This window comes from Chelonoidis abingdonii, chromosome 1, assembly GCF_003597395.2.
Source record: "Chelonoidis abingdonii isolate Lonesome George chromosome 1, CheloAbing_2.0, whole genome shotgun sequence".
NCBI lineage: Eukaryota > Metazoa > Chordata > Testudines > Testudinidae > Chelonoidis > Chelonoidis abingdonii.
In genome coordinates, this window is record NC_133769.1 from 289,146,645 (window position 1) to 289,166,320 (window position 19,676).

Consider the following 19,676-nt stretch of genomic DNA (forward strand, 5'->3'; position numbering starts at 1 on the left):
CTGTTCATGATGACAACAGCACCTCCTTTATCAGCCTCTTTGATGATAATGTCAGGGTGGTTTCTGAGGCTGTGGATGGCATTGCGTTCTGCACGACTTAGGTTATGAGGCAAGCGATGTTGTTTTTCCACGATTTCTGCCTGTGCACGTCGGCGGAAGCATTCAATGTATACACCTTTACCCCTGACTCCCCCAAGCCTTTACACTTCTGAGTGGTGCAGTAAATACTTTTCTGTATTGTAGTTTAAATGAATTATTACTCAGAGTTGTGTATTAATATGCTTAGTAAGGAATCTGTTTGTCAAAAATCATTTGTATGAATTCTTTTTGTAGTCTGTATTGTTACAGAGATACTTGCTGAAAGCTGTTTTGAAATAAATTATCAAAATAATTGAAACTGGTATGATTCTGTTGTATTAGTTTGACAAAATATGCAGAATTTTAAAATATTGTGTACAATTTTTTTAATTTTTTGGCAGTGAATTCCTCCAAGAATACTTATTGTCTGTAACAACCTTAAACGTTCATCAACTGTATCCCCTTTTGTTGTAATAGTATAATCTAGACTTGGCACAACTGTTTAATGGATGCATGTTTCACAGAATTATAGAAATGTGGGGCTGGAAGGGACCTCAAGAAGTCATTATTCCAGACACCTTCACTGAGGCAGGACCAAATATACCTAGAACATCCCTGGCAGGTGTCCAACTTATTCTTAAAAAACTCCAGTGATGGAATTCTACAGCTTCCCTTGTAAGCTTATTCCAGTGCTCTTTGTGGTTAGAAAGGTTTTCCTGATATCTAATCTAAATCTCTCTTGCTGCAGATTAAAGTGATTACTTCTTGTCCTGTCATCTGTGGACCTGGAGAACAGTTGATCGCCGTCTTCTTTATAACAGTCCTTAATATATTTGAAGACTCTTATTAGTCTCACGTCAGTTTTCTTTTTTCAAGACTAAACATGCCCATTTTTATTAAATGAATCTCTGTAACAGAACCTTTTATTGCTCTTGACCCTTCCTGTGTCCTGGCCAGTCCTCTCTAATTCCCTGAATTGCTTCCCTCACACCTTGCCTTAAGAATGCATCAGAGGCGCTCAACAGTCTGGTGGTCTTCCTATGGGGACTTGGTGTCTACATATTCATAGTTTGTTTGCTGTGGGGCTTAGATTCCTGAAAGTTTGCAGTTTGCTGTATCCAGTCCAACAGAGGTTGCCAGACATGCTGGTCCCTTTCTGAGGTAAATCAAGATTGGATATCTTTATAAAAGTTTTGTTTTAGTTCAGTGTTTCTCAACCTTTTTAGGTATGATATAGGGTTGTAAGAGTTTAACCGGTTAACTGATAAGCTTGATGTGCTTATTGGTTTCTGGTAACGGCTAAACTCCGCCTAGGGTCTCCCACCTCCAGTTGCCAGTTATGATTCGAGAAACCATGGTCTAGTTTAGGGATCAGCAACCTCTGGCACGCAGCTCGCCAGGGCACCCTGGTGGGTCCGGCCAGTTTGTTTATATGCCGCATCAACAGGTTCGGTGTACCAAGGCTCCCACTGGCCGCGGTTTGCTGTTCTAGGCGGATGGGGGCGGCGGGAAGTACTGGCTGCGGCTTCCTGCCACCCCATGGCCTGGGACAGCGAACTGCGGCCTGTGGGAGCCACGATCGGCCGGACCTGTGGACGGGGCAGGTAAACAAACTAGCCCAGCCGCCAGGGGGTTTACACATGTGATGTCCCAAGTTTGGGAAACACTGAACTAGTTGATCATAATGCTCCCTTCTGGCCTTGAAATTTTTATATCTGAGAACCTGTATTTTTGTTTCGGTGAACTAAGGCAGGATCATTTGAATTCTGTGGCATGTTGAATCCAAATTTTGTGGTAAGAGTCTGGATTCTATAACAGTTTGTTAAAAATTGAGTATTAGTGAAAGTAATATGAAAACGAATAATGCGGTCCAGTGTCCTGTATTTTGGTAACTGAATTTTTCACATTTTCCCCAAATTTTTAGTTGTTGGTATGCTGCAGCAAGTTCTGTACTAGCAGTGTTTAACCACAGTGTAGGAACTATCAGAGGAAACCTGGAGATTTTGGTAAATGAGTAAGGGACAGATGAGGCTTTTGTCACCTGGAAGGGCAGAGGAAGTATTTTGGTGTTATGGTTAAACATGTTACTTGGATGCTTCTGAAATGATTAGCAGTGAAATAGTTAAGTGCTGACATTAGTTTTTTTTTAGGTTTCAGAGTTAACAGTCCAGTGAAATCAATGGAACAGTTATATCTTTTAGAGCTATTGCTCTGTGCTGTCTGGAGACTTGGGGAGAGATTACTGCATGGTTTATGCTTGGTTCAAAGTTTCATAGTAACTTAGCTTTGTACCCATAAGGGCTAGAAATATAATTAAAAAAAAAAAAATTAGGCCTGGGCGACTCCTGAAACTTTTGCCAGTATAGCAGTGTTGGTTAGGGGTGGTGGTGGTTTGGTGACATTTCTATACAGGTAAAAACCCTTAGTGTAGATGCAGTAATACTAACATAAAAGTGCTTTCACTGGTATAGTTTATTTCACTTGCTGAGCTGGTATATGTTCTGGCAAAAGAATGTTCTTGCTGGAAAAAGCTTTCTCTCCACTAGGAAGGTTGGCTGGTTGTCTGACAGGGTGGGCCTGCACCTGAAACAGGAAGCGAGGTCCAGGGCACCTGTAACGGATTACCTGCTGGCTATTTCATGTCTTGAACAGTACTGCCAAAACCAAGTATTCAAAAACAGTGCGTCAGGTCCCCAAAAATCATGACTAAATTAAAATATTTTTAAACGTTGGGCTTGTTATTTACCTTTAGTTTCTGAGTCTTTAGAGTACACTTGAGACACATTTTGCAGCTTTTCACTGCTGCTATGAGAGCTGGAAAGTTACTTAAAAAAAAAAAATTGAAGCCGAGGTACTCACATTATGTCTTTGCTCCAAAAGTTGGAGCTTTAAGAAAACAAATCTCAAGACTTGCAATAAAATTTGCAGGAAGTCAGAGACAGCAGAGCTTTTAAGCCTGTTAGACTGAACTTAAGAATGGCCATACTGGGCCAAGCCAAAGTTTCATCCAGCCCAGTATCCAGTCTACTGACAGTGACCAATACCAGGTGTCTCAAAGGAAGTGAACTTAACGGGTAATGATCAAGTGATCTTTCTCCTGCCATCCATATCCACCCTCTGACAAACAGAGGAATGGAATTCCTAGCCCATCCTGGCTAACAGCCATTAATGGACTTAACCTCCATGAATTTATCTAGTGTTCTTTTAAACCCTGTTATGGTCCTAGCCTTCACAACCTCTTCAGGCAAGGAGTTCCAAAAGTTGTCTGTGCGCTGAACTTCCTTTTATTTGTTTTAAACCTGCTGCCCATGGATTTCATTTCGTGGCCCCTAGTTCTTATATTATGGGAACAAGTAAATAACTTTTCCTTATTCACTTTCTCCACACCACTCGTGATTTTATATACCTCTATCATATCCCCCCTTAGTCTCCTCTTTTCCAAGCAGAAAAGTCCTAGCCTTAGTCCTTTAATCTCTCCTCATATGGAACCCATTCCAAACCCCCGATCATTTTAGTTGCCCTTCTCTGAACCTTTTCTAATGCCAGTATATCTTTTTTGAGATGAGGAGACCACATCTGTACGCACTATTCAAGATATGGGCGTACCATGAATTTATATACGGGCAATAAAATATTCTCCGTCTTATTCTCTATCCCTTTCTAATAATTTCTAATCTCCTGTTCGCTTTTTTTGACTGCTGCTGCACACTGCGTGGGCATCTTCAGAGAACTATCCACGATAACTCCAAGATCTCTTTCCTGTGTAGTTGTAGCTAAATTAACCTCCATCATATTATATGTATACTTGGGGTTATTTTTTCCACTGTGCATTATTTTACATTTATCCACATTAGATTTCATTTGCCATTCTGTTGCCCAGCCTCTTAGTTTTGTGCGATCTTTTTGAAGTTCTTCACAGTCTGCTTTGGTCTTAACTATCTTGAGCACTTTAGTATCATCTGCAGACTTTGCCACCTTACTGTTTACCACTTTTTCCAGATCATTTATGAGTAAGTTGAATAGGTTTGGTCCTAGGGGAACACCACTTGTTACCCCTCTCCATTCTGAAAATTTACCATTTATTCCTACCCTTTGTTCCCTGTCTTTTAACCAATTCTCAATCCCTCTTATCCCATGACAACTTACATAAGAGCCTGTGGTGAGACACCTTGTCAAAGGCTTTCTGGCAATCTAAGTATGCTATGTACACTGGATACCCCTTGTCCACATGTTTGTTGACGTTTCAAAAAAAACTAACAGATTAGTAAGCCATGATTTCTCTTTGCAGAAACCATGTTGACTTTTGCCCAATAGGTTATGTTTTTCTATGTGTCTGACAATTTTATTCTTTACTATTGTTTCACCTGATTTGCTCGGTACTGACATTAGACTTAGTGGTCTGTAATTGCTGGGATCACCTCGAGAGCCCTTTTTAAATATTGGCATTACATTAGCTATCTTCCAGTCATTGGGTACAGAATCTGATTTAAATGACAGGGTTCAAACCATAGTTAATAGTTCCACAATTTCACATTTGTGTTTTCTTTCAGTACTCTTGGGTGGATGCCATCTGGTCCCGGTGACTTGTTACTGTTAAGTTTATCAATTAATTCCAAAACCTCCTCTAGTGACACTTCAAACTGTGACAATTCCTCAGGTTTGTCACCTACAAAGGATGGCTCAGGTTTGGGAATCTCCTTAACATTCTTAGCCATGAAGACTGAAGCAAAGAATTCATTTAGTTTCTCCACAATGACTTTATCGTCTTTAAGTGCTCCTTTTGTATCTCGATAGTCCTGGGGCCCTGCTGGTTGTTTAGCAGGCTTCCTGCTTCTGATGTACTTAAAAAACACTGAGTTTCTAGTTTTGCTGTTTTCCCCTTTAAGCTTCTTCTTTTGGTGCATGCATATTTTATTTATTTAAATAAAACCAAGAAAATTTAATAAACAAAGCTAATAAAAAAGTTAGTTGCGTAGTGAAACACTGAAGTCAGCAATATAACAGTTAATTGGGACTGTAGTCGTAACGCTCCTCATGTATGTACAGTGCATTACATTCTGTACATTCTAATTATGTGATCATATACTATTTCTCATAGGTTGTTTTGCATCCTAAAACATGTTCTTGTATTTTAAAAAAAGTACGTAAGAATTGCCATACTGGGTCAGACAGGGAGCCTAATATCCTATCTTCTGGCAGTGTCCGGTACCAGATGGTTCAGAGGGAATGAACAGAATGGCAGTTATTGAGTGAGCCACCTCTTGCATCCAGTCCCAGCTTTTGGCATTCAAGAAGTGACACCCAAACTATGGGGTTGCGTCCCTGACCATCTTGACTAATAGCCATTGATGGACCCATCTTCTATGAACTTATCAAACTCTTTTTCAAACCCAGTTATATTTTTGGCCTTCACAGCATTCTCTGGTGATTAGTTCCATAGGCTGACTGTGTGTTGTGTGAAGAAGTACCTCCTTATGTTTGTTTTAAACCTGTTGCCTATTAATTTCATTGAAGACCCATTTTTTGTGTGTTTTGTGAAGAAGTAAATAGCACGTTCCTATTCACTTTCTTCACACCATGATTGTCTAAGGTTTTCTGGAAGCCCAAGTACCATATCACCCTTGTCGATATGCTTGTTGACACCTTCAGAGAATTGTAATAGATTAGTGAGGCATGATTTCCCTTTACAAAAGCTGTGTTGATTCTTTCACAACCTACTCTGATGATTGTCCTCTTTACTATTGTTTCAACCTGTTGCCTGGTGCAGAAGTTAGGCGTACCAGCTTGTACTTACCAGGGTCCTCTGGAGCCTTTTTAAAAAAATCAATGTTACATTGAGTATCCACCAGTCATCTGGTACAGAGGCTGTTTTAAGGAACAGGTTACATACCACTGTCAGTAGTTTTGCAATTTCATATTTGAGTTCCTTCAGAACTTTTAGGTGAATAACATCTGGTGTGGATGACTTATTATTGATTAATTTATCAGTTTGTTCCAAAACCACCTCTATTGACACCTCAGTCTGGGACAGTTCCTCAGCTCTATCTACAGTGGATGTGAGGATCCAAATAATTAGTTAACGTCTCCACAATGTTCTTGTGTTGCTTGAGTGGTCCTTTAGCAACTCAGTTGTTCAGTGGCCCCACTGATTGTTTGGCAGGCTTTCTGTGCTGTTGGTTTTTGTGTCTTTTGCTAGTTGCTCTTCAAATTTTAATTGCTAAGTCACTCACTTTATATGCCATTTTTGGAAAAATGTCTGTCTTGTAAAACTAAAAATATAAACATTAAAGCTATTTCATCTTCTCTAATTCTATGTAAAAAATGTTGTAACTTTATTAAGACTAGTGAGGATAGGTACTGTTTTAAAAAAAATATATTGTGGTGTGTTCCATATAATCGCTAGACAGTTATTTCTCGTAGGAGTAACTGCTATACACCTTTTGAAGAGGGAAGGACAAGAATCTTACTTATATGTGAAGTGACATTATAATTAAAATTGCATTAAGGAACATTAAAATATTAATCTTGCCAAGTCAAGCACTCCAAAGGTAGGAAATACTAGAATTAAGATTGCTTAGGGAAACCACATCTCCACCACTAGACTCCTCATTTGTGTAGGCCCACAAAGATCAGTTCTCCCTTTGGCCCTATTCAACATATGGATGCAGGCACTAGGTGAACTGGTCAGGTGATGTGGACTCAAGTGTCAGCAATGTACAAATGAGATACAGCTCTACTTATTTCTCACTGTTACTCTTGAGAGCCCTGCCTCTCCATGCCAGGTGTGCGCAAGCAGGCTCAGCAAAGCAGGATCCAAATGTGGGGAGAATGCAGATGTGGGTTGAGACGGTTCTGTGTGGGGCAGTCTGGGTGTAGGCAGTTCAGTGGGAGATTTGGGCACGGGGGGATCTAGATGCACATGGGCTTATTGGGGAGGTTCTGGGTGTAACGGTAATGGGACTCTGCAGGGGGGTCCACATGAAGGTTGTTAGAGCTCAGCGGGGGAGTCTGAATGTGGGTGGGGATAGAGCTCAGCAGGGGGGTTGGGATGTGGGGAGTTTAGTAGGGGGTCCAGATGGCCGGGGAGTGGAGCTCACTAGGGTTGGGATCCAAGTGCAGCTGTTTGGGCCTCAGTAGAGTGGGGATCTGGGTGTGGGTTGCTCATCGGGGCTGGTGCAGTGGGAGTGGGGCTTGTCGGGGTACACCATGCCACTACAACCAAGCTGGCCCAATGCTTGGATCAGATCTGCTTATGAATGAAGAACAGCTGGTTGAAGCTGAATTGAAGCAAGATAGAAGTGATGCTGGTGCACAGAGCTGAAATTTGCAGCTACTATGCAGTCTCCTTTGGCTGAAGGTATATAGCCATAGTTAGTCAATTCAGTCTGTAGTTTGGGAATGATCTGATTTCTCGCTGACACACGTTCTTAAGTATTAATATCCTTCAGTAATACTTTCTGCCATCTTTGGCTGGCCAGGAGACTGTCCTGTCCTGGGAGACCATGACCTGGTCTCAGTTTTTCATTCCTTTGTTGCCTGAGGGCTGGACTACAGCAATGCAGTGTTCCTAAGGGCTGAAGGCTTCATGCCTAGGAAGCTCCAACTAGGATAGAACACTGAAGCATGTCTTTTGAGCAGCACAGCTTACTGTGAACACATCAGACCTGTCCTCCGCTCCCTACAGTGGCTTCCTATATAATACTGAGTCAGGTTCAAGGACTTGGTCCTTATTTTGAAGGCACGCAGTGCCCCGGGCCCAGCATACCTAAAAGTTTGCCTGATGCCTCAGGATGAAGACTGGAGTTGACACCTTCCTCTTCTGGCGCAATGAGGGTAAGCTTATTCTGTGTGGGAGAAAGAATTTTCTTGTGGGCAAGCTTGAAACAGTGCAACAAACTCCCCCAGTAACTAAGGACCACTACAAATCTCTCGATTGTCCACTGCAAGTGCAAGGCACATTTTTTTTGACCTTGCCTTCTCAAATATTAGTAAAGAGAAATGTTTTTTCTCATATGTAAACAAAAAAACAAACAAACCCAAAAATCCAACAGCAACAAAATACAGTGCTCCACTGCAATGGTTTTCAGCCTGTGGTCTGCAGACCCCTGGGGGTCTGTAGATGATGACTAAGGAGTCTGTGCAAGTTGGTCATTACCATAGAACAGTGGTTTTCAGTCTGTGGACCCATCAGGGTTTGCAGACTGTGTCTGATTTCCAGAGGGGTGTGCACCGCAAAGGAAAAGAGGTTGAAAACCACTGCTTTACTGTATACGTGTTTCCCCTTGGTGAAAGGATGAGAGAGCAAACAATAAATCACAGATGTTAGTCAACTCACTTAATATAATACTAGACAATGCTCATATCCTACAGTGATGTGTGGTATAAGAACCTACAAATCTTAGAGTCTTAATTCAGCCCCATTGTACATGTGCATTATGATAGCCTTACCCAACATCATATAGAAAGTCTATGGACAGGTCTGGAAAACGATTAAACTCTCCCAAATGCCAAGCCAGAGGTTTAACACAAGAGTATCTCTTCTTAATCACTGTCTATTCATTGAATGAAGACGAGTTCTGTACGACAAATAGTATATGATAATGTAAATAAAGATTGCATCGTTATGCATATGCATTGAGAGTACTGAATTAAATTTGCAGGAGCATCTTTAATTTTTGCATTTCCCAATTTTTGAGTGCTTGATCATGCAACTATAGCATCATTTTAGCTTAAGCTTTATTTATGTCCTTGGTTTTTTTAAAAATTAAAAAACAAAACAGATTTCATCATGTGGAACCATATTGACATCTCTTCTTCCACAGGTCATCCCTCTTCCGAAATTTCAAATCTTTGCTCTAAAACATGGGGGCACTAGAGCATCTCAAAGAAACAGTTGAAATACATTTTTAATACTGACAATTTATTTTTCTCTAACCTCCTTCTTGGAAACAGATTAGCTCTCCCCCCCCCCCCCCCCCCCCCCCCGAGTCTTTAAAATACGTATATAAAATCCACCTGATGTAGAGACTTGTCTGGGCTGGACATTGTGTGCAGATATCGCAAGCTCGGAGGAGCAAGCCAGCAACCAACCACACTGGCACCACATCCTCCCATCAGGCAGTGGCCCGCTTTGAGGAGAAGTGTCCTGCCCTCGAAGCTGAAAAGAGAGAAGGAAGGAAAAAGAAACAACTTTCTTCCAGCAGGCAGCTGGCTGACCAGGAAATGTCTGTACCTACAGTGGGCGGATCTGTGTTTTCCAAGATTGGACTCCTGAGTCATCTCAGGACCCATATGTAAATCTGTGGTAGAGATCATCCTCAAATTGAGGGATCGCTGCTGCTGCTGATCTACGCTGGAGTTTAGGTTGGATTACCAACATTGCTCGGGGTGTGGATCTTTCAACGTAGCTGTGTCAGTCTAACATATTTAGTATAAACCTGGCCTTTGAGTGCTTTGCTTGAAGGCCTGAGCTTTTATTCTTTGTAGCCTTTGCATTAATGTTTTTAATTATTTTTGCCTCAGTGCTTCAATGCTTTTCCCTGAAGCCTCCTCCTCCCCCCCCCCCCCCGGCATTTTGAGCTTTCATTGAAACTTGAACCCACTTGAACAAACTTCAACACCTCATTTCTCCCATGTGTTGGTGCACTTGCCTTTATGTAGTAATGGTGTATGAATGCTGTTTCCAGGGGTTTTGAAAACAGATTTTTAGCCAACTCAATCTGTTACCAAATACATGACAAAGTAAGACTAGTTAAAGTGCTAGAAAATATAGGGTAGGGGTTCTCAAATTTATTTATAATGTAGATAATTTTAATACAATCTTGTGGTGCCCCATTCTACCCATTTGTGATTATGCAGATCATCTCTCTTCCCATTCACTATTTGATTTTCCCTGTGGCAACTCCAGGAATTCCTACATGAAAAAGTAGGGAAGTTTATTGTGTTTTTAGTTTCTTTTAAGGCCATTTAGCAGCTGGAAAAGATCTGATACAATGTTAATTGACTAACTCTGCACATTGCTACCAAAAGCTGTGTGTGGTCTACAGTTTGAGAATCTCTGCTCTAGGGAACAATCCTCCTTTGGCAATGTGATGGAACTCAAGGATGTTAGAATACAAAGAATCTCTCCTGCTTAACTTGCTACTCAAGACAACATTTCTGTCTTCCTTACAGCTGAAGAGGAGTGAACAGAACTTTTTTTCACAGTGCCACTACTTAACTGACGCAAAGTCTCAGTTGGGTGGGAGGTGTTCTCTCTGGTATAGGGATCAAGAAGAGGATACTAGATATCAAGGGTGAAATCCTGTCACTATTGATGTCAATGGCAAAATTTCCTGTAACTTCAATAGCATCCATATTTCACCCCCCAAAATTAACCTTTACTAGTCATTACAATTCATGTTTGCTTCCTAATTATGCACAAGTTTTTCACTTTAGTAACACTTCAACACTGATATCTAGATGGCAACAGGTCCAAAATAATGTTTGTGGTCAATGCTGAGGGGCGGTCTATGTTTTGTAGAGCAGGTAGAAATAGCAGCTATTGTTCATATTAGCATACTTCAGAAAAGTTTACACTAACTAGATGTAAATTATTATCCCCTGCTGTAATCTTATGTTTTGAGATGAACTACAACATGGTGGTTAATGTGTTGTCTACAGTGCATCAGTACAAGCGTGACAGAGATGTAATATACATGCACTTCATTTTTCTGTGAAGGAGGTTAAATGACATTATATTCTTGTGTAACATAGGTAGATGAAGATGAATTGCTAATATCCAAAAGGTTAGATATTTTAACATAACTTTGGGTTTTTTTTGTGGCCCAATCTTATCATTTCCTATTGAAATTGATTGGAAGTTTAATTGACTTTAATAGCAGGAGAATTGAGCCCTAGACGTGTGTATTGTGCCAGATTCGGGCAGTCTTGAGTTTTTCATTACTGAATTCTGTATTTTTATCAATTATTTACAGATGTGATGCAGATCCATCAGCCCTAGCTAAATACGTTCTTGCCCTGGTAAAGAAAGATAAAAGTGAGAAAGAGCTGAAAGCATTATGTGTTGATCAGCTGGATGTATTTCTTCAAAAGGGTAAGAAGTCTTCACTGTGACTATAAAACTTCAGTGATTTGCTTTGCTTATTAATGTTTATGTACTCAGCTTAATTTAGGATTAACTACTATTTATCTTTTTTTATGAGCCTTCATTAAGTGCAGTTAATTCAGTTGCGTGAAGAAAATAATTTATGAAATTTAACAGAAAACAGCAGTATTGTACGATATCAGGATAATATATATCCTGGGTACAGCTTAAATTTCCGCCAACTATGTAAATAAGGACACTAAAGTTTTTTATTATAATAGATATACTGGAACTGAGTACATATTTGGGAGTGTGAAATATATGTCCCTTTACCTTCCCCCAAAAATTAAACTTGAGATAAGATTGAGAGCATACATCACTAATTTTAGGGTAAATTGAGGTAAGGTTGTAGAAATTAAAACAGTTTGGAAATACAGGAAAGTCATTAAGTTTAAATTTAAAAGGACCACATACTTTTTTTTATTATGGCAGGGCCATTATAAGACATGCCAATAACCTTCATTCTGTTCTTTCTCAGGACATGACTACAGAGGGCAACACTGAGACAGTCTTATCCACTCATTTCAGTTTTTTTAATTTGTCCAAGTTTTCATCCTTGGTACTGCTTATGTGCCAACCTTTTAGCCTCCGTTAAAGTCTCTCCTTAAGCCAGACTTCTGTTTACCCATTCTTTTGTCAGTATGCTGTATGAGTTAGAAGGTAAAATCTTTGGGGCAGGGACTACGTCTTCCTCTTCAGTATACAATATGAGGGCATATTGTACTTACTGTACAATTAACAATAAGCCTTCTATTATTGCTTCCAAGTAGGCTGTTTGATCACTAAGATTACATCATTTTGGGGATCATATTTCCATTGTGTGTTTGGCAGCGTAAGCACACTGCCTACTCCCACTCTTATTATGAAAATACTTCTGATTTGGGAAAAAAATTAGCAGAATACAAGGCTAGCTGTGTTAGTTGACAAGTCATCTTTAAAACTCCATTCCAAAAGGTGTGTACCATGGGCCATCTTACATGGAGGTGGACTTGCTAACATTTGGTAATAATTTCACCATATTGACTCATAAACTTCAATGTTATGATCACCTAGTCTGACGACCTGCACATTGCAGGCCACAGAACCTCACTCACTTCTGAAGTGAACTCCTAATCTCAGGCTGACTTACTGAAGTCCTCAAATCATAGTTTAAAGACCCCAAGTTACAGAGAATTCACCATTTACACTAGTTTAAACCTGCAAGTTTGATCTGTGCACCATGCTGCAGAGGAAGGCAAAAAAACTACCAGGGTCTCTTCCAATCTGACCTTGGGAAAAATTTCTTCCTGACCCCAAATATAGCTGTCAGTTAGAATCTGAGCATGTGAGCAAGACCTGCCAGACACATACCTGGGAAAGAATTCTCTGTAGTAACTCAGAGCCCTCCACATCTGGTGTTCCGTCTCCAGCAGTTTGGGATTTTTGTTACTGACAGTCAGCAATGGACCACATGCCACTGTAGACAATCTCGTCATTCCCCTCCATAAACTTATCAAGCTGAGTCTTGAAGCCAGGTAAGTTTTTTGCCCCCACTGCTCTAGAACTTCATTCCTCTGATGGCTTGTCTAATTTCAAGCCTAAACTTGTTGAAGGCCAGTTTATAGAAGTTAGTTCTTGTGTCCACATTGGCATCTAACTTAAATAACTCTTCTCCCTCCCTGGTATTTATCCCTCTGATGTATTTATAGAGAGCAGTCATATCTCCCCATAGCCTTTTTTTGGTCGGGCTAAACAAGCCAAGCTCTTTGAATCTCCTTTTGTAAGGTAGGTTTTCCATTCCTTGGATCATCCTAGTAGCCCTTCTCTGTGCCTGTTCCAGTTTGAATTCATCCTTCTTAAACATGGGAGACCAGAACTGCACACAGTATTCCAGATAGAGTCTCACCAGTGCCTTGTATAACGGTACTAACACTTCCCTGTCTCTACTGGAAATACCTCACCTGATGCATCCTCAGACTGTATTAGCCTTTTTCATAGCCTTGTCACTCTGACGGTTTATAGTCATCCTGTGATGAACCAATATACCACCTCCTCTCTTACTTCCAACTGATAAATCCCTAGCTTATAGCAAAAATTCTTGTTAGTCCATAAATGCACTTTGCACTTTGCATTATTAAACTTCATCCCATTTCTGTTATGCGAGGTTACAAGATCATCCAGATCTCCTTGTAAGATATTCCAGTCCTCCTCTTTATTGGCTATACCTCCCAGTTTTGTCTCATCCCCAAATTTTATTAGCACACTCACTTTTTGTGCAAAGATCAGTAATAAAAGTGCTAAATAAGATTGGTCCCAAGACTGATCTCTGAGGAACTCTACCAGTAACCTCCCTCCAGCCTGACAGTTCATTTTTCTGTATGACTCTTTGTAGTTGCCCCTTTAACCATTTCCTTACCCACTTTTCAGTTCTCATAGTTATGACCATACCAAATTCACGGTCCATTTTGGTTAATTTCACAGTCATAGAATTTTAAAAATTGCAAATTTTCATTATTTCAGCTATTTAAATCTGAAATTTCATAGTGGTGTAATTGTGGTGGTCCTGACCTAAAAAGGATTGGGGGGGGGAGGGGAAGAGGAGGAGAGTTTACCATACAGCAATACTTAACTTCTGCGGAGCCGCTGCTCGCAGCACTGCCTTCAGAGCAGGGCAGCTGGAGTGTGGCACCTGCTAGCTGGAAGCCCAGCTCTGAAGGCAGAGCTACCACCAGCAGCAGCACAGATGTAAGGATGGCACTGCTGCCTGCAGAGTTGTGCCCTCAGTCCGCAGCCACCACTTTCTGGCCACCCAACTCTGAAGGCAGCAGTGCAGAAGTAAGGGTGGCATGGTATGGTATTGTCATCCATACTTCTGCGTTGCTGCTGGTGGGGCGGTCCCTTCAGAACTGGGCGCCTGGCCAATAACTGCTGCTCTCCAGCCTCCCTGCACCCTGAAGCTCTGATGGCAGTACAGAAGTAAGAGTGGCAGTAGCGTGACTCTCTTAAAATAACCTTGTGACCACCTTCAACTCCCTATTGGGTCAGGACCCCCAATTTGAGAAACGCTGGTCTCGCCTGTGAAATCTCTGTAGTATAGGGTAAAAGCACACAAAAGACCAGATTTCATGGTCTATGATGTATTTTTTCATGGCTGTGAATTTAATCGGACTCTCTACTCATAGAAATCCCCATCTTCTCCAATTTTATAATTTCCCATGGGGAACTGTATCAGATGCCATACTGAAATCCAGGTAGATTAGATCTGCTATATTTCTTTTGTCTAAAAAATCAGTTATCTTCTTAAAGAAGGAGATCAGGTGGGTCTGGCATGATCTACCTTTCGTAAAACCATGTTGTATTTTATCCGAATTACCTTTCACCTCTATGTCCTTAAATAATTTCTCTTTAAAAATTTGTTCCAAGACCTTGCATACAATGGAGGTCAAAGTAACAGGCCTGTAATTTTCTATATAACTTTTTTTTTCTTTCTCAAAAATAGGAACTGTATTAGTAATTCTCTAGTCATAAGTTATGATTCCTGAGTTTACAGATGCATTAAAAATCTTTGCTATTGTGTTTGCAATTTCATGTGCCAGTTCCTTTAATATTTTAGAACGGAGATTATCTGGGCCCCCTGATTTAGTCTCATTAAACTGTGGTAATTTCTAACTCTATATCCTTGTTGCCATTAGCTGCAATACCACTAATCCTAAACTCTTCATTAGCCTCATTAAAAACTGAGGCAAAGTATTGGTTTAGATGTTGGGCCATCCTCAGTGCTTAGTGGTCCCACTTCTTTTTTCCTTGATTTCTTCGTAGTTATATGGCAATAGAACTTTTTACAATTGGTTTTAATTCCCTTTGCCAGAACGCACTTTGCTTGGCTTTTGGCAATTCTCACTTTATCCCTACATTTTCAGACCTCCAAGAAATAGCTTTCTTTGCTGATCCCTCCCATCTTCCAGTCCTTGTAGGCTTTTTGCTTTCACCTGTTTGAGATGCAGACCAAGCTGGATGAGCAAGCAACCCTTCCCTGTTAATTTTTTCCTCTTGCTTGGCGTGAAGGCTTCACATACCTTCTGCATCTTTGACTTAAAGTAATGCTAAGCCTCCTCCACGTTCAGATCCTTGAGTTCTTCAGTCTACTTTCCTAAACATTTCCTTAATTTTTTCAAGTTAGCTCTTTTGAAATCAAGGACCCTTGCTGCAGATCTATTTTTGTTAACCTTGTGTATTGTTTAAACTGAATTAACTAATGATCACTCAAACCAAGGTTGTCCTTTACTCACCAATACCACATCTAAAATGGCATCACCTCTTGTTGCTTCAGCACCTGTTGGTTGAAGAAATCTGTTAGCTGTCACATCCAGGAAAATCTGGGCCTTGCTATTATTAGTAGCACTTGTCCAATCTATATCTAGGAAGTTAGTGTCCCATAGTCACATAATTCCCAGTGGTATTTATTTTATTCAGAATGTTAGAGGTGTCTCTGTCCTTATCCAGATCAGATCCTGCTGGTCTGTAACACTCCTGTACCAGGGGAACCTTTAGTAGCTTTCTTCTCCAAAGTGATTTTGGCCGAAACAGACTCCGTTATCCATTCCACCACTTCTGATTTCTTTATTGTCAACCTCATTGTTAATATACAATGCTGCTCCAGCACCTTTGCCTTTATTTCTGTCTTTCCTGAGCAGCACATACCCTTCAATACCTGCACTCCAGTCATGACTACCATTCCACCATATTTTTGTTGTCTCTGTAATATATGGTTTTACTTCTTGCAGCAGTAGTTCCAGTTCCTCCATTTTATTACCCTGGCTCTTTGCATTGGTGTACAAACATCTTAACTGTTTCTACTTGGCTTCTCTCATGTTCCTCACGCAGTTGGGTACAGTCATTCTAGTGCCAATATTGCCTATCTGACTGGTATCAGCACTATCCTTCCTCTTAATGTCCATTCTCATATCCACTGCTGTTCCTTTCTCCATTGCTGCATCCATTCTTACTTGATTTTCCTCCCGTTCGGTGTTAAAATCGGGTGTGGAGATTACATGAGCCTCTCCCAACAGTCTCCTCTGAGTTCCTAGTGTAAAGATCTTTGCATGAATTGTGCCAACCTCCATCCCAGAAGTCCATTTCCCTCCCTACTTATATGGAGTCCATCCCATGAGAACTGTCCTCTATCCATGAATGCCTCCTGGTGGTAAAACATCCAGAAGTCCTCCTTAGAGCATGACTGCCTGAGCCATATGGTGATCATCATAATCTTGTCTCACCTTCGTTTTCCTCCTCTAGGGACAGGCAGAATCCCACTGAAGATTATGTGAGCCTCCATTTCCTTAAGGGTCTTCCCCAGCCTGGCATAGTCTCACATGAAGGGTAATCAGTGGATTCATTCCTATTCCTGTTAGGCTCCTCTTCGTCCTCAGGTCCACATCCGGTATCTAAGCTCCTGGTAGACAGCGTACTCTTTTGTTCTTTGGATCAGCTCTGGTGACAAGCTTGTCTGTTCTTAGTAGGGAGTCCGCAATCACATAGACCAGGGATTCGCAACCTTTGGCATGCGGCCCGTCAGGGAAATCCACTCGCGGGCCGGGACAGTTTGTTTACCTGCAGCGTCTGCTGGTTCGGCCAATCGCAGCTCCCACTGGCCATGGTTCTCCGTTCCAGGCCAATGGGGGCTGCGGGAAGCAGCGCGGGCTGAGGGATGTGCCACTTCTCGCAGCCCCCATTGGCCTGGAATGGTGAACCATGAACAGTGAGAGTTGCGATTGGCCGAACCTGTGGACGCTGCAGGTAAACAAAACGTCCTGGCCCGCCAGCGCATTTCCCTGTTAGGCCGTGTGCCAAAGGTTGTCAATCCCTGACATAGTGATGGTATGATTTGCTGGCCTTCCTCCTGTTCTTTGTGGCTGCAAGTCTTCTTATCTTTTATTCTCCCTTGTAATCTTCTGCAAGTCATCCTGTATCCTCCTGTGGCTCTGAACTCTAGGTATCTCCTCTCAATACATCCAGCCAATCAGAGCAAAGGATTCAGACATCAAGCAACATTTTTCCCTTTGTTACCTTGACCTATGGAATCTTAACATACAAAAGTAGTTGACAGCTCAAGCAAAGATTCGGAAAAGAGGCTCAACCATTGATGTTTTGTTGCTACCATTCCAAAAGCTGTTCAAAGACTTTTTCTGTAGTACTTGGCCAAATATGCAAGAAATTTATAATTGTAGAAAGAGGTACATGAAAACTGAAAACATGCTCCCCTCCATCCCCTCGATCATTAAGTTTGACTCTTCCCTTCTTCTTACAGGACTAGCTGTTCTACTCTTTTTCCTTGCCCTCCTTCCTTCAGTTGCAACCTGCTGTGCTCCTCTTTCATTATCCAACTCAGCAAATCTGTTCCTGAGCTCTGTTTTTCCTCCACTAACTAACCTTTTCCTCTGCCTGGTTCTTGTAGCCACATGCTTCCACTGTCCAATTTCCTCACCCAGTAGTCTCCTCTCTGAGTTCTTCAGTCAAGTTTGCACCTGCTAGTCTTGACTTTTCCTCTTGCCTTTGCTTCATCGTTACTCAAAACTCCTTCAAAACTCAGCCATGCTTTCCACCTGCATCTCCAAGCCTTGAGTCTTCTCTTCCATGAGCTCTATCAAGCAACGCTCCATACAAACTAAGCTTTTTTCAGGTACCTGCTCTAGGATCATGTACATCCTCCAGCTTCCGCATCCAGTCATATTCATTGTCTCTTCCATGGCTTCAGTCACTACCACTGCTGCCACTGTATCTGTCACAGGCTTCCTTATTAAATTCCTGCAATGGGGGAAAAATAAAAACCACCAAAGACCAAAACAAAACCAGAACACCACATACACCTCATTCCCAAAGTCCCACTCAGACTCCCCTGTTTAGAGATCTGTTTGCTGCTCCTGAGCCACTGGCTGACTGTTTGGTTGCCTTTATAAGGCCCCTAACCATGGAAGCCTTGCCCCTAATCAGGGCTCTGCTTCTCTCACAGCACACTGCCTCCTACCAGCCTCTACAAAATGAAGAGGAGGAGGAGAGGAAGCCATCCACACAAAGCAGAAAAAGACACACTACACCCACAAAAAACTCACTCACTGCCCCTAAAGACCAGAAACTTGTTTCCTCCCTTCTCCTACAGAACTACCATTCAGACTCCCCTGTTAATAGCTCTGTTTGCTACACCTGTGCCACTGCTCTTAAACCAGTTGTATTTAAGATCCACCTTTTAAAGTCTTTAATCGGAGTAAATGCCCTGATGCAAAAATCCATCTCTAAATGTTTTGCAGTGGCTTATTGTGTATCTATGGTCCTATTAAAACCATATTTATGGTCTTGTGTATTGTGTATCTATGTATTTATGGTCTTGTGTATTGTGTATCTATGGTCCTATTAAAACCATATTTATGATCTTGATTCTATTTTCTTTGCCCCTTAGTTGTCCAGGAATGGAAGATATCCAGAACTGATCTTTAAATACATTTGTACTGTCTAAATTGTTCAGAATTTTAGAGTAATATGTTCTCTAGCAATTAAATACAGGGGAGAAAAACAGTCTGCTACATAATTATCTTCATTTAAGTTAAATAACTTTCAACAATGCAGTTTATACTGTTATGAAACAATTCTTGGTGAGCTATATATTTGGAAGATTATTCAATATCCATTATTTTCATTGCCAATAAAAGCATAATACTTCTAACTAGTATTCAGTGGTTTGTAAATGTAAGCAAAGGGGAAAAAGTTGCATTATATTTAAATGGACTGCAGAGGGTTGAAATAGCCAGATGTTAGAGGAATTCATTCATGAATTCTTGGTATCTTTGATTTCCCTTAATGTTTAGAGACCCAGATATTTGTTGAAAAACTTTTTGATGCTGTGAATACAAAGAGCTATCTACCTCCTCCAGAGCAGCCATCATCAGGAAGCCTAAAAGTTGAATTTTTTCAACACCAAGAAAAAGACACAAAAAAGGAAGAGGTAAGAATTTAAATCATACTTTGCAGTGCAGTCTCGATCTCTGAACCTGTAGCAGTTTTTACAGGATACGCCACTCTACGCTGCTTCTTCTTATCAGTTTCTTATCAACAACTTCCCCTTACCAGTGCCAATTGGTGCTGTAGGCAGAGGAGCCTGAGCAGTAGCATTGTGACATTAAAGTTAGGTCAGTCATCACTAGAGCTGTGTTAATTGGTTTTTTGGTTGGCTGTTAATTCCCTAATGAAACCAAAATTTCATTTTGGGTTGACCTGAAAATGAACTTTTAAAAATTATAGCAAATCAAAAGGACACGGACACACACACACACACAAACTGTTTTGACCTGGAACAGAACCTTAAGCTCTAACACTCCTGCCTGCGTTGTTGTCTCTCCCTTAGACAGTACCCATTTTATAACAGTTTTGAGTAGGCAAAACTTTGCTACTCCTGAGTCAGACATAGTGTGGACACAGTCTA

The 19,676-nt window shown here is 41.0% G+C and overlaps 1 protein-coding gene across 2 annotated transcripts in view; it reads left to right on the forward strand.

Annotated features, from left to right (window-relative positions):
* The window catches only part of RBM26 (RNA binding motif protein 26), a 99,999-nt gene that overhangs the window by 8,496 nt on the left and 71,827 nt on the right, over positions 1-19,676 (forward strand). For both annotated transcript variants that reach the window (XM_032798364.2, XM_032798365.2), the window contains exons 2-3: positions 11,055-11,173; positions 19,063-19,199. In XM_032798364.2, the coding sequence (XP_032654255.1) occupies positions 11,055-11,173; positions 19,063-19,199 (256 nt within the window). The remainder of the gene's footprint in view (positions 1-11,054; positions 11,174-19,062; positions 19,200-19,676) is intronic.